Below are 16,225 nucleotides of genomic sequence, written 5' to 3'. Positions count from 1 at the left end.
CAGCCATGGACGATGGGAAACTAACAACATTCACCGAGCACATCACTACCCACGGTACAACCGTGGTGGAGGTGGTGTACACCAACGACCCAAGGACCGTGGAGTGGATCATCAAAAAGTACGAGGAATGGCTAAAGGAGGAGAAGAACAAGTTCGTCGGCCTCGACCTCGAGTACACACGTAAGAGCAGTTACGTACGACAAGGGATCGTCGTCGTCCAACTTGCCATGCGCGAGCATGTCCTTGTATACCACTACTGCAGGTCCGAGCGCTCCCAGGCGTTAGTTGACTTCCTACAACGGAAAGCGGTAACTTTCACCAGCGTCGACACCAGGAACGACAAGACCATGCTTGCACGTGCATGGATCAAAATTCCAGACGAGCACCACGTCGACATCCAGGGGCTATTCTGCATCAAGGGTGGTGGAGAAAGGGACTCCATGGCTGACCTTGCAGCGGCCATCATCGACCCCTCATACAAGAACATGAAGAAATCATTCCCAAAGGAGAAGCACCAATTCTGGGAGTGGAAGCCGCTTTCCCCGATACACCTTGAGTACGCGGCAAAGGACGGGTATGTTAGCTACGAGTTGTACCGTAGAATCCTAATCATCAAGAACGGGCTACGTCACCTTCACCAACAACCAGTGAAAGAAAGACTCCGCCCACGTAAGAACAAAGACGAGGGATCTTCCAGCGGTTGGAAGCGCCGGAAGGGAAACAGTGGTTGGTAAATTGCGAGAAAATGGATCGTGTCGTGATTGATTGATCTGCCGTGATCGAGTGATCGGGTGAATGGCACAACTATTATGATAATTTAGGTTGAATGAACCCATGTTGTAAATATGTTTGTTGTTGCTCAAAGATGTTGTCTATATTGTATTACTATTTTACGTCTGAACTTTGAACACAGTGGTGTGCATGTCTAAATTTAATTAGTGCCTCCACACAATCGTGCATGTTCTGACTTCAATTCCGTGCCTCCTTTTGCTGAATCCAAATGCCTTTCACATAAAAGAGATGCATAGCCATGCCTCAGAGTAAACAACACACGTGCCTCTACTGTATTTATAACTATGACCACAATTAAATAACATCCGTCCAAAAAACATCTTTAAAAGAGATGCACAACCATGCCTCTTCTACAAACGAACAACAGCAATGAACAGTTAGGTTCATGCCATCTCATATATCTAAATAACATTAAACCGCAGCATAGATTTTTAAACAAAATCCATTATGTTCAAAGGCTATAATTAACATCACTGCGGCAGAAGATTGAAGATAACAACAAGCCTCCCAACACGCTGTTTGAAAGTTATCAGCACCTGGCTGTTTACTTCAAGAGACGATGCCTGGAGAAAATCACTGAAACCTTCCTGTTTGAACACCATTCTATTACCCAAACCAATGAAGTAGGAGCAAGGAGTGCTCACATATATATCATCATCACCAAATTCTAGAGTAACTTCAATAGTTAAAATGCCAGTTCTAGGAAAAGTCACAAACTCCTTCAAACTCCTCACAACAATACCAGGAATAACCTGACAAAAAACATCAAGCTATCAGAAATAGAATAGAAATTCAAAACTATAAATAGAAGAGGTAATAAAAAAAGAATGGAAAAAAATCTGACAATATGATGACCATTAACATTCATGGAATCAATCCTGTGAATAAAAGGACAACAAGGTATGTACTCATCATCAAATAGTTGACACCTCATGAAATACATCTACTGTTAATTAAGAAAAACACCACGGGTGTAATAACAACTCCCAACAAGTTCCTTCTCGAAGTCGCTCAAACCATGTAGAGCTACAAAATATAATTACACAGTGAAAGGAAAACGAAAAATAAAGCCCATATTAAGTTACCATTAGTAAAAAAGCCTAGTTTTTCTATGATTAATAAATAATGTTCTTTTGCACGTCAAAATAGCCATGGACTTTTGCCATTCTATGAAAAAAAATTCCACGTCCAAATTTATGTTTTAAAAATGGAGAAAAATAGGCAATTTGCATCTGTACAATATGAAAAGCTATGATCACTATGAAGTTTACGGAAAAACGCAAAAGTTGTCGTGAAGTGATATGGTGAAAAAAGTTCTCTCTAGACACATAGAAAAATTTCAGAAAACAATGGAGAAAACATCTTAAGTTGTAATGATATTATGCATGTAATCCCCATGGCAAAAACAAATTTGAAAGAACAAACTTGCCGTGTTCCCAAACTATTTTGTAATGTCCATGACAAACATTCTCCGGATGGACATGGCAAAAAAACACAACGAACCATAGCAAAAAATGCATTTAATTGCCATGGAAAAAGACATATCTATAAACAATACTGATTTTGGTTGCCATGCCACATTTGCCATGTTTTTAAACATCTACAAACATTGCCACGTTATTTTGAACATCTTTAGTTGCCATGGCAAGTTTGCATATTTGTGAACATGTTAATTAAAAAGAAGTTTGTCATGTTTATGAACAAACTTAATTAAAAAAAGTTACCATGTTTTTGCACATAGTAAAAGTTTGCCATGTTTTTGAACATTTTAAAATGCGATGGCGAATTTTTCATATTTTTGAACATGTACAAAATGTTGCCATGTTTTTGAACATCGTAAGTTGCCATGGCAAAGTTTGCCATGTTTTTCAACAATTATAACGTTGCCATGGCAAGTTTACATGTTTTTGAACATGTTAATTAAAGAAGTTTGCCATGGCATAAAATGGAGTAAAATTTGCCATGGACAAAATGGTTTAATTTTTGCCATGGCAACATATCTTAAGTTGGCATGGCACACATTTGAAGTTGTCGTAGTAAAAGTTGCCATGGTAAACTTTAGATGATCTACTAGTTGGCGTGTGGAAAAAATACTCCAAACTTACCATGGCAACTTTAGATGATTTGTTGCTTGGCATGTGAAAAATACTCCAAACAGAAGAAGAAAATTGCCATGGAAAAACAACTTAAGTTTAAAAAAAATAGGGAACATTGCTAATTTTCCATGGTCAAAAATCGTCGTTTTAAATGGTGGATGGGAAAAACATGTAAACTTGCCATGGCAACACATCTTAAGTAGTCATGGCAAGTGCAAACACATCTGAAGCTGTCCGTATGGCTAACATAGTAAAAATTGCCATGGTAAACTTTAGATGATCTATTAGTTGGCGTGTGGAAAAAATACTCCAAACTTGCCATGGCAACTTTCGATGATTCGTTAAACGACATGTGAAAAAATACTCCAAACTTGCCATGACAACTATAGATGATTTGTTAAATGGTGTGTGAGAAAACATGTAAACATGGCAACTTTAGATCATCTCCTCTTCTCTGGACAAAAAACTCTGAAGCATCATCTCTGTTCTGCTGACAAATCAGGCAGATTACAACTAAAACGCATGAAAGCGTTGATACCTATCGATGGCTACTATTCGCTAGGGAGCGCACACCTGCTGCTTCATGGTTCAGATAGCAGGTGCCAATGAGAGCGAGTTGATGGCCACGCTGAAGAGCTGGACGTAGACGACAAGCGCGATCACCCGGGCGGCGGCCGCCGCGACCATGACCGCTTGGTCGAGGCGGTCGGAGCAGCCGAAGAGGGCTTGAATGGCACAGCGGCTCGGGTCCTCGTCGGCCCGTTGTCGAGGCACGCGCCATCGCCGTCAGCAGGCAGCGATCCACCGTCCCCTCCGCTGTTGAAAGCGAAGCAGGGGGAGTGTGGCACCAAGGACTCGAAGGCGGGCGGCTCCATGAGCAGCGGGACCAGACGAAGAGCCTTAGCAGCCCGTCGCTCTCGGGAAGGATCTCGCATGGAACGCCTCCTATAGCCAGTGCCATGGCCTCGCTGTCGCTACCACCGGGGCACCACTGGATCTCCTCCGGCCACCACCGCGGCCTCGAACCCATCCCGCCTACCCGAAGGTCCCAGGCGGAGGAGTTTGGGGCCGGCCGTCCATGGCGGGGATGCAGCGTTGGCTTACTTGCAAGGATGCGGCTTCGGAGGATTTGGGGGCCGGCCATCCATGGCAGGGATGCGGCGTCGAAGGAGTTCGGGGTCGGCCGTCCATGGTGGGGATGCGCTGGAGGAGACACCCGCCGTCGCTGGAGCCCAGCCATGCCGCTCACCATCCCCACGCCCGGCGACCTGCTCCGACTGCCGGAGGCCTTCGCCGCCTGCCAACGCTGGCATCTGGTGTTGTGTAGTGTGGATAAGAGAGTGGGGAATGAAGGAGGAGAGCGAGTGAGTGGTTCGGGTGACTTTGGCTTCCTCCCGGACGATTCCCAGTGATGATGTGGCAAGCGCAGTCTACCAAGATTCGTGCGACGGTAACGAGATGGTTCGGCAGGAGATGCTAAAATCCAGACGTTCGGGAGTTATTGATTCAACCCCGATATCGCGCGGACGTTCGGGGGGAAGGAGCGAGATCGAACATATTGTTCGGTCCATGAGAGGCGAGCTCCCGAACGATTTCGTTCGGTACGATCTCCCTCCCTCCGAACGACCTGCTCCTTCCCCTCTAGCGAGCCAGCCCAATGGGACCAACCTAAATACATTTCTTTTGCGGGGTAACCAGCCTAAATACATGATTGCCTTCAAAAAAATTAAAAACAAAAAGAATTACACTATTCTAGGACCAAAACTGCTTCTGTCCCAACAAATATAGAAAACACAAAAAAGGCCTAAAAAATCACTGGACCAAGAAAAACCCTCCCTAGAACAAATATAGGAACAAAAGGTTGCCATGTTCTAATGAACAAAACCACCATATAATCATGAAAAAAGGTATATTACAGAAATTTACATGATTTGCCATGATGTTCATACGCACTTAAATAAAATTGAGTGTGAAAAGTTTGCCATGATATAATGAAAAATGAGAAAAGCACAAAAAATGGACATATAGGATAGGACAAAAAAGATTTCTACAAAAATTACCATTGGGCATGTATAAAATAATTCTGAGCAGTGACATGTCAATGGTTCAAAAATTCTTAACTTTGCCATCTTTCAATACACAAATGTGAAAAAGCAGAAAAACTTGCCATGGCAAATTAAACTAAATTTGCCATGTGAATAGAAGTATTTTTGCCATGGCAAAAATGGATTAAATGTTGCCATGGCAAAAATGGATTAAATGTTGCCATGGAAAATAAATTACAAATTGCCATGGGAACGCAAGTATATTTACAATGCCACATAGTAAAATTTGCTATGTTTCGGAAAATGTAAATTTGGCACCATATTTAAATAAAAATTGCCATGGCAAAAAATAAAGTAAAATTTGCCATGTCACTAAAAGTAAGCCATGGCAAAAATGATTAAATTTTGGCATGGAAATAAATTGAAAATTGCCATGGCTACACAAGTATACTTGCCATGCTACATGTTAAAAAAATTCATGTTATGGAAATGTGAATTTGCCATCATATTTAAAAATAAAATTGCCATAGTTTATACAATAAAATTGCCATGTAAAAAAATAAAGTAAAAATTTGCCATGTCATTAAAAGTAAAGTTGCCATGGCAAGAAGAACGTAGAAAAATCCCACTTTTGGCTGTGAAGAAAAGTATTTTTGCCATGTCCCATGAACTACAATTGCGATGCCCCATTAATACATTTGCCACAAACATCTTAAGTTTGTCATGGGCAAGTTTGCCATGTTTTTGAACATTTTAAGTTGCCTTGTTTTTGAACATCTATAAGTTTGTCATGTTTTTGAACATGGCAAAGTTGCCATGGCAAGTTTGCCATGTTTTTAGATAAAAGTGACACTGCAAATCACATAAATGTTGTCATATAGAGTAAAAAATGTCGTTGTTTTGTGAACAAGGACAGAGATGAAAATTGCCATGAACTTTGCAAAATTTCTTTCTCGTAGACAATGTCAAACTACTTTTGTTATGGTCCATGGCAAATTCACTTGGTATGCCATGGCAAAAATAATTAATGAAACATGGCAATTCTGTTTCTTATTGAATCCTGTGCAAGAGAGTTGTCGTGCATATTGATCTTAGTTAGCATATTGTTTTTCCATGAATCTAGAATATACTATGCCATGAGAACAACAAATCTTAAGTTGTAAAAATCAGAAGATAAAGGAATTTGCCATGGCAAAAAAAATGTGAAAGACATGTAAAAATGAGGATACATGACACATATTTATACATGGCAAGAAAATAACAAAAAACAACAGGATTTGTTTTCACCGTATGACCATGGCAATTCTGGCATGACAAACAGAATTGGAGACATGGCAAAATTCGAAGGCATAGCAGCATTTTATGGAACCATGGAAAAATTGCCCAAGTTTGCTGGAAAAAGTTAGGTATACAGTGGGGCACTAGACTCACATCGAGCTGCCCGTCGGTGGAGGCTGCTGCCAGTACCTCTCTATCACACTCTCTGTCACCTGCCTCGCAGCCGGTCTGCTGACCTTGCGCCCGTGTCGTTGATCCAGTGGAACACCTCGAAGACCTGCGGTACAGCCCGTCAGCAAAACATGGCGAAATTTGCCATGGCAACTATATTTACTAAAACAAAACAGATGGTAGCTACATTATTCTGCTGTCAAAAAATGGTGATAGTTTGCTATGTTGCTGCACAAGTACAGACTAGCAGCAACAAATCAAACTAGTCAAAATACAAAAAATCAACACAGTTATAAACCATGACACCAAAAATTCATGTTTACACAACAAGTTGCCATGATTTTCAAAATTAAGAAGTGCTATAGCAATCACATGAATCTTCCATCGGTTATGAACATGAATAGAGATAGAATTGCAAAGTACATAGACAGTGATCTCCACGATTTTCACGAAAAAAGGATGTGCCTCTCCCTGGGACAATCGTGGCAATTTCATCAAGGGGTAAAGAGGCGAGAGGTATTACCTGTACGTAGGGGATGGGGCCAACATCGGCCGTGTTGGCACGACTAGCAGGCCATGGGCGCAGTGTTGTCCTTACGAGGAGAAAGGAGCAGGGGCACCTAGCGTTCACCACGACCACCGCGTGTGGAGACGGAGCCTCCGCCGGCCTCAATTCCGTTGTCGCCGCCTGCTTCCTCGTCCTCTAAGAACCACCGCGCCGCGCCGCCGCGGTTTGCCATGGATTTGGGAGGCGTCGGCGTCGACTGCTCCCCTGTTTCTTGGGCCCGTCCACCTTCACCCAGACCGCCGGAAGGGGCGCGAGGCGCGGGGCCGCCGTGGATGAGGAGGACCCGGATCCCCAGCACCGGTCGGAAGAGATAGCGCGCGGCGGCAAAGGACACGTCAGGCGTCCCTGCGCTTATCCCTGCGCTCGAGGCCACCGTCGTTGGGGCCTGGTCCTCTTACTTCAGCGTCCGCCGCCAGGGACCTGTCGTCGTCCTGCAGCCGAGGCCGCCGCGGGACCGGCGGGAATATTCATCGCGAGACAACCTTCGATGCAGGCGATGGATGCCGTGGTCGGCGGGCGAAGTTGCGCGGCTGTCGCGGAGCTCCTCGACGTGCGGTTGCCGTCGATGCGCGATGTGGATGCGGGGGGAGAGGGATGAGAAAGATTGAGTGAGTGGATAAAGGAGATAATTGCATGTTTAGTCCTGGTACTTGCAGGCGATGTCTAACATGGTCCTCATAGTCACAAAGTGCTTCAATACAGTCCTCGTACATGTAAATACAGTGTGTATACGGTCCTGGAGATTGCGGCATCGGTCCTGCCTATACGCTTCACGTACGTAGCTAGTATGCAGCCACTGCCACGTGAGCATCGGTCCCACACTTCAGCTTTGGTCTCACACGTCAAAATTGATAAGGCTGTGTGCGGGGCAAAAATCCTCAATTCCATCCCGCACTCTCCCCGCAATCCCTAGCTCACCCCAATCCCTAGCACCATTGGCGGCGCCAAAGTTCATCCATCGACGGCGTGTGCTCTGATGGCGGCGGTGGCACCGCCCCGGTGGTCGCCGGTGTCTGCTTTGACGGCGGCCGCGCCGCCGCCCCCGTAGTCGCCGGTGTGTGCTTTGACGGTTGCCGCCCAGGTGGTCGCTGGTGTGTGCTTTGACAGCGGCGACCGGTGGTCGTGGACGGTGGTTCCAGCCCCAGCTTGGTGGTGGGTACATGCTGCTGCCCATGGTGGTTGGTGTTGGCGAGGAGGTTGTCACGTCGGCTGCTGTATTGGTCGCCGTTGAGACGCTTTGCGGCAAGCCGCCGTTGGAGGTGCTGTCATCGGAGGTGTGCCCGTTGAGACGTGTTGCAGCGTTGCCGCGTGCTGCCATTAGAGTGCATGGACCAGCCCTTGGTTGCATTTTCAGTCCTGGACATTTGGTCTATGGTTGCTAGTTAATGTAGTGTAGTTTGTTTAGTCTAGTGAACTAGTATATGCCTCGACTGGATTTTTTTGATCCAGATCTATGTACTGTGTAGTCTGGTTAGTCAATCTATGATCCAAATATATGTAGTCATGTCAAAGTGAGATGAGTTACTTATGAATGAAATACAGTGTGCATTATTTAACTGAGTTCTCTGATGGAATTTCATACTGTTGTGAAACTAAGATGCCAATTGGCTCTGCTACAGTATGTACAAGCAGAGTTAACTTGCCGCTGTGTAATTTCCAGTCTGTGTACTCTATAATTTCAAATTTGTGTACCTACAAGCAGAGTTAACTTGGCTCTGCTGAAGTACATCGGATCCAAATGTGTGTACTGTGTAATTTCATAAATCTGCCAAACTGGAGCATGATCAAATCGCTTGGCAGTTAACTTGCCAATTGGTTCTGCTACAGAAGCTACAAGCACTGAGTTCACTTGCCAATTGGCCTTTGCCTTGTCAAACTGAAACTGCAGCTTTTCTTCAGTAGCTACAATCAGAGTTAGCAAGTTAACTAAAGTAGGTACATGAGCACATGAAAACTGCAGTAACAGGTTAACTATAGTATCTACAAACATGTTCACTTAGTAGCACATAATAATAAAAGTACTTGTTCATCTGATCATAAGCAGAAAAAAAAGATGAAATCACCATCTAACTTCAAAATTCACCCACTCCTCAGTTCATCGAACATGTTAACTTTTCTAGGTTGTTTAAAGCTTCTCATGTTCTGACTAGAACTTGGTCCAGTTCTCTTGTATGGATTTTTTTATGTGCTGACATGCATTAAGCCTCTCCTCATCAGCCGTTGCCTGACTTGCTAGCTCTGCCTCTCTCCTATTTTCTTCCTGCAGGTCTTCTTTAGCCCTTGCTGCTGCATGTTCAATGCTCTGCTGCTCCCAAGCTTGTTGCCTTGCTGCCTCATGTGTCTCCAAAAATGATTTCCTTCTCTCCATCTCATCTGATTGATCTAAAAGAAACATGGCCTCCTCTACTTCATATTTAGTCCTTGCAATTCTTTTCCTCTCTTCGGCTATCCTCTGTTTTTCTTCAGCCTCTAATTTTTTTGTTTGCTCTGCATTTCTTTTCCTTTGTTCCGTAGCCTCCCTTCTTTTGTCTGCCATGGCAAGTTTCTCCTCTAGGGCCTTTCTTTTCTTTTCCTCACTAGCTTTTCTTCTCAATTCTGAAGCAAGTTTCTTTTCTTCCAGTAGGACCTTTTTTTCTCCTCAGCAGCTTGTTTTCTTGCCAGAAGGTCATCTTTCTTCTTCTGAGCAGCTAGCTTAATTTTTTTCTTCTTCTTCTTTCAACCCTAGCATAATGTGACCCTAATTCCGTTTAATCAATGTATCACAATGACATAATTCGTCCCAAATGTCCAAATCCAACTTTTAGTACAACGATTTGACCAAAATTGAAGTTTAATGTGACGGCACGTACTGTACGTCGGTGCCGCCTCGCCGTCGCGCCGTCGTCGGGGCCCCTCCATCACTGCCTCGAACCACCGTCCGGGGTCGCTGGTTCGTCCCACTCCCATCCGCCACCAGCTGCACTATGATCGGAACGCTGCCGGGTCCCCGATCATCCGCCGCCACCGCTGGGGTTTCTGCTGAGGTCGGGCTGGGGTTTTTGCTCGTAGAGAATGAAAGGGATGTAGGGCACGTACTAAGACCAACTCTTTTTGATGGGGCCGAATGCAAAGTTACCAGTCGATGACTCAGTCCGCGCTCACGTGGCAGTGGATGCATACTGGCTACGTACGTGAGGCGTATAGCCAGGACCGATGCCACAATCTCCAGGACCGTATACACACTGTATTTACATGTACGAGGACTGTATTGAAGCACTTTGTGACTATGAGGACCATGTTAGACATCGCCTGCAAGTACCAGGACTAAACATGCAATTATCTCGTGGATAAAGATTGCTTTCCACTGTTCGAGGACATCTCCTCTCGTCCCGAACGAAACCAACTGATGACGTGGCTGTTCACTTGCGGCAAGATTCGCGAAACGAAACGGACGGCGATAACAGCGTTCGGGACGAGACTTCAAAACGCAGCATGTTCGGGAGTTATTGATTCTGTTTTTGTTTCTTTCATGTTTTCTTGGGGCTTTTCTTTATTTTTGCCATGTTTTTCTTTTCGGTTTCATCAATATTCTTTGGTTTTTTTAATGAGGCAAAATACTTGCCATTTTCATTGATTAAGAAGAAGAGAATTGCCTGGTTAATTGATGAAAAACGAGGCTAAAACCGATACAAGCCAACCCATATGACATGGGCACCACCGGCCAACCTGGCCACCAACATGGAACCTAAAACTGCAAAGAAGAAAACAGCCGGAGAAGCCACGACGGCACATGCCAACAGATGGCCACACGCGCAACCAACCGACAGCTCCGACTTTGACGACGAGCATCGCAAGGGAAATATGCAGGACTTGCACCGATCGTTCCCACCACACATGACCATGGGGAGTCTGTCATCGCCACCACCTGGACCGGCTCCACCGCAGCTCCGACTTCAAAGCAACCAAGCAACCCACGGAAGAGCAACTCGGACACGTCGGGAAGAACCGACTAACGAAGTCCACGCCGCGACCCGAGCTCCTCTCGACACCATCATTGTTGCCAAACAAAAACCAGTGCCCCGGCTTAGCAACCACGCAGCAAAGATGCCGCCATCCACGACAAAGATGCCACAATCCACCAGTCTCCCAGTCGTAGCCGGCAGTGAGATGATGCCTCCAAGGAGGAGAAAGACGCGAAGACGCCTCCATCGCCCGATCCAGCAGATCTGAGGTTTCCCTCCGGAGCCAAAGCCGTGGGGAGGAGGAGTACACCTCCACGACAACGCTTTCAAGAAAGATCACGGCACCCGCCGCCGCCGCCGTCGCCGGCTCCGATGAAGATGATACGTCTCTAATGTATCTATAATTTTTGATTGTTCCATGCTATTATATTACCCCTTTTTGATGTTTATGGGCTTTATTTTACACATTTATATCATTTTTGGGACTAACCTACTAACCGGAGGCCCAGCCCGTATTGTTGTTTTTTTTGCCTATTTCAGTATTTCAAAGAAAAGGAATATCAAACGGAGTCCAAACGGAATGAAACCTTCGGGAGCGTGATTTTTGAAACGAACGTGATCCAGAGGACTTGGAGTGCAAGTCAAGAAGCAGCCGAGGCCTCCACGAGATAGGAGGGCGCCCCCCCCCCCCTTTAGGGCGCGCCCCCTGTCTCGTGGGCCCCTCGGGCGTCCACCGACGTACTTCTTCCTCCTATATAAGCCTACGTACCCCAAAAACATCCAAGGAGCCAACGAAACACAATTTCCACCATCGTAACCTTCTGTATCCGCGAGATCTCATCTTGGAGCCTTCGCCGGCACTCTGCCGGAGGGGGAATCGACCACGGAGGGCTTCTACATCAACACCATAGCCCCTCCGATGAGTTGTGAGTAGTTTACACGGACCTACGGGTCCATAGTTATTAGCTAGATGGCTTCTTCTCTCTTTTCGAATCTCAATACAATGTTCTTCCCCTCTCTTGTGGAGATCTATTCGATGTAAACTCTTTTTGCGGTGTGTTTGTCGAGATCCGATGAATTGTGGGTTTATGATCAAGTTTATCTATGAATAATATTTGAATCTTCTCTGAATTCTTTTATGTATGATTGAGTTATCTTTGCAAGTCTCTTCGAATTATCAATTTGGTTTGGCCTATTAGATTGATCTTTCTTGCCATGGGAGAAGTGCTTAGCTTTGGGTTAAATCTTGCGGTGTCCTTACCCAGTGACAGAAAGGGTTGCAAGGCACGTATTGTATTGTTGCCATCGAGGATAACAAGATGGGGTTTATATCATATTGCTTGAGTTTATCCCTCTACATCATGTCATCTTGCTTAATGCGTTACTCTGTTCTTATGAACTTAATACTCTAGATGCAGGCAGGAGTCGGTCGATGTTGGGTTTCGTAGTAATTTCAAAAATTTCCTACGCGCACATAGGATCATGTGATGCATAGCAACGAGGGGAGAGTGTTGTCTACGTACCCAACGCAGACCGACCGCGGAAGCGATTACACGACGTAGAGGAAGTAGTCGTACGTCTTCACGATCCAACCGATCAAGCACCGAAACTACGGCACCTCCGAGTTCGAGCACACGTTCAGCCCGATGACGATCCCCGGACTCCGATCCAGCAAAGTGTCAGGGAAGAGTTTCGTCAGCACGACGGCGTGGTGACGATCTTGATGAACTACAGCAGCAGGGCTTCGCCTAAACTCCGCTACAGTATTATCGAGGTATATGGTGGCAGGGGGCACCGCACACGGCTAAGGAATAGATCACGTGGATCAACTTGTGTCTATGGGGTGCCCCCTGCCTCAGTATATAAAGGATGGAGGAGGAGGAGGACGGCCAAGGCTATTAGTGCGGCCAGGATGGGAGTCCTACTAGGACTCCAAGTCCTAGTAGGAGTCCATCAAGAGGGGAGGAAGGGAGAAGGAATAGGAGGAGAAGGAAAGGTGGCCGGCCCCCTTTTCCCTAAAGCCCATCAAGGCCCAATACTCTTCCCCGTATTCCCGTAACCCCCCGGTACTCCGGAAAATACCCGAATCACTCGGAACCTTTCCGAACTCCGAATATAGTCGTCCAATATATCGATCTTTACGTCTCGACCATTTCGAGACTCCTCGTCATGTCCCCGATCTCATCCGGGACTCCGAACTCCTTCGGTACATCAAAACTCATAAACTCATAATATAACTGTCATCGAAACCTTAAGCGTGTGGACCCTACGGGTTCGAGAACAATGTAGACATGACCAAGACACGTTTCTGGTCAATAACCAATAGCGGGACCTGGATGCCCATATTGGCTCCTACATATTCTACGAAGATCTTTATCGGTCAGACCGCATAACGACATACGTTGTTCCCTTTGTCATCGGTATGTTACTTGCCCGAGATTTGATCGTCGGTATCCAATACCTAGTTCAATCTCGTTACCGGCAAGTCTCTTTACTCGTTCCGTAATACATCATCTCACAACTAACATATTAGTTGCAGTGCTTGCAAGGCTTATGTGATGTGCATTACCGAGAGGGCCCAGAGATACCTCTCCGACAATCGGAGTGACAAATCCTAATCTCGAAATACGCCAACCCAACATCTACCTTTGGAGACACCTGTAATGCTCCTTTATAATCACCCATTTACGTTGTGACGTTTGGTAGCACCCAAAGTGTTCCTCCGGCAAACGGGAGTTGCATAATCTCATAGTCATAGGAACATGTATAAGTCATGAAGAAAGCAATAACAACATACTAAACGATCAGGTGCTAAGCTAATGGAATGGGTCATGTCAATCAGATCATTCAACTAATGATGTGACCTCGTTAATCAAATAACAACTCATTGTTCATGGTCAGGAAACATAACCATCTTTGATTAACGAGCTAGTCAAGTAGAGGCATACTAGTGACACTCTGTTTGTCTATGTATTCACACATGTATTATGTTTCCGGTTAATACAATTCTAGCATGAATAATAAACATTTTATCATGATATAAGGAAATAAATAATAACTTTATTATTGCCTCTAGGGCATATTTCCTTCAGTCTCCCACTTGCACTAGAGTCAATAATCTAGTTCACATCGCCATGTGATTTAACAGCAATAGTTCACATCACCATGTGATTAACACCCATAGTTCACATCGCTATGTGACCAACACCCAAAGGGTTTACTAGATTCAGTAATCTAGTTCACATCGCTATGTAATTAACACCCAAGGAGTACTAAGGTGTGATCATGTTTTGCTTGTGAGAGAATCTTAGTCAACGGGTATGTCATATACAGATCCGTAAGTATTTTGCGAATTCTATGTCTACAATGCTCTGCACGGAGCTACTCTAGCTAATTGCTCCCACTTTCAATATGTATCTAGATCAAGACTTAGAGTCATCTAGATTAGTTTCAAACTTGCATCGGCGTAACCTTTTACGATGAACCTTTTTCCATAATCGAGAAACATATCCTTATTCCACTAAGGACAATTTTGACCGCTCTCCAGTGATCTACTCCTAGATCACTATTGTACTCCCTTGCTAAACTCAGTGGTATGGCATACAATAGATCTGGTATACAGCATGGCATACTTTATAGAACCTATGACTGAGGCATAGGGAATGACTTTCATTCTCTTTCTATTTTCTGCCGTGGTCGGGCTTTGAGTCTTACTCAACTTAACACCTTGCAACACAGGCAAGAACTCCTTCTTTGACTGTTCCATTTTGAACTATTTCAAAAATTTATCAAGGTATGTATTCATTGAAAAAATCTTATCAAGCGTCTTCATCTATCTATATAGATCTTGATGCTCAATGTGTAAGCAGCTTCACCAAGGTCTTTCTTTGAAAAACTTTTATTCAAGTATCCTTTCATGCTTTGCAGAATAATTCTACATTATTTCCGATCAACAATATGTCATTCACATATAGTTATCAGAAATGTTGTAGTGCTCCCACTCACTTTCTTGTAAATACAGGCTTCACTGTAAGTCTGTACAATAACTATATGCTTTGATCATCTTATCAAAGCGTATATTCCAACTCCGAGATTCTTGCACCAGTCCATAAATGGATCGCTGGAGCTTGCACACTTTGTTAGCTCCCTTTGGATCGACAAAACCTTCCGGTTGCATCATATACAATTCTTCTTCCAGAAAATCCATTCAGGAATGCAGTTTTGACATCCATCTGCCAAATTTCATAATCATAAAATGCGGCAATTGCTAACATGATTCGGACAGACTTTTAAGCATCGATACGAGTAAGAAAATCTCATCGTATTCAATACCTTGAACTTTGTCAAAAACCTTTTTCGACAAGTCTAGCTTTGTAGATAGTAACACTACTATCAACGTCCGTCTTCCTCTTGAAGATCCATTTATTCTTAATGACTCACCGATCATCGGGCAAGTCAATCAAAGTCTACACTTTGTTCTCATACATGGATCATATCTCAGATTTCATGGCCTCAAGCCATTTCGTGGAATCTGGGCTCATCATTGCTTCCTCATAGTTCGTAGGTTCATCATGGTCTAGTAACATGACTTCCAGAACATGATTACCGTACCACTCTGGTGCGGATCTTACTCTGGAAGACCTACGAGGTTTGGTAGTAACTTGATCTGAAGTTTGATGATCATCATCATTAACTTCCTCACTTATTGGTGTAGGAATCACTGGAACTGATTTCTGTGATGAACTACTTTCCAATAAGGGAGAAGGTATAATTACCTCATCAAGTTCTACTCTCCTCCCACTCACTTCTTTCGAGAGAAACTCCTTCTCTGGAAAGGATCCATTTCAGCAACGAATGTCTTGCCTTCGGATCTGTGATAGAAGGTGTACCCAACAATTTCCTTTGGGTATGAAGACGCACTTCTCCGATTTGGGTTCGAGCTTATCAGGATGAAACCTTTTTCACATAAGCATCGCAGCCCCAAACTTTAAGAAACAACAGGTTAGGTTTACTGCTAAACCATAGTTCATACAGTGTCGTCTCAACGGATTTAGATGGTGCCCTATTTTAAAACGTGAATGCAGCTGTCTCTAATGCATAACCCCAAAACGATAGTGGTAAAGAGATATCATAGATCGCACCATATCAAATAAAGTGCGGTTACGACGTTCGGACACACCATAACGATGTGGTGTTCCAGGTGGCGTGAGCTGTGAAACTATTCCACATTGTTTTAATTGAAGACCAAACTCGTAACTCAAATATTTGTCTCCGCGATCAGATCGCAGAAACTTTATTTTCTTGTTACGATGATTTTTCCACTTCACTCTGAAA

General features: G+C 44.4%; 1 protein-coding gene across 3 annotated transcripts; it reads right to left on the bottom strand.

Annotated features, from left to right (window-relative positions):
* Positions 1–1,048: 1,048 nt before the first annotated feature.
* Positions 1,049–7,547, bottom strand: LOC119365810. 3 transcript variants are annotated; one of them, XR_005175765.1, is made up of 3 exons: positions 6,906–7,547; positions 3,427–6,488; positions 1,049–1,544 (listed from the first exon to the last, which is right to left on the bottom strand). XR_005175765.1 is itself a non-coding variant. In XM_037631461.1 (3 exons), exons 1-3 carry the CDS (start codon positions 6,929–6,931, stop codon positions 1,263–1,265), a joined length of 432 nt encoding a protein of 143 aa, XP_037487358.1. In that variant the 5' UTR covers positions 6,932–7,547; the 3' UTR covers positions 1,049–1,262. The 3 variants fall into 3 exon arrangements, 2 of the variants coding, with proteins under 2 accessions (XP_037487358.1, XP_037487359.1); XM_037631461.1 differs by having other exon boundaries at positions 6,365–6,488; XM_037631462.1 differs by lacking the exon at positions 6,906–7,547 and having other exon boundaries at positions 3,462–4,364.
* Between the last annotated feature and the right edge of the window lie 8,678 nt (positions 7,548–16,225).

Source organism: Triticum dicoccoides, chromosome 2B (genome assembly GCF_002162155.2).
Source record: "Triticum dicoccoides isolate Atlit2015 ecotype Zavitan chromosome 2B, WEW_v2.0, whole genome shotgun sequence".
Taxonomy (NCBI): Eukaryota; Viridiplantae; Streptophyta; class Magnoliopsida; order Poales; family Poaceae; genus Triticum; species Triticum dicoccoides.
This window is presented reverse-complemented; position numbering and strand designations above follow the sequence as displayed.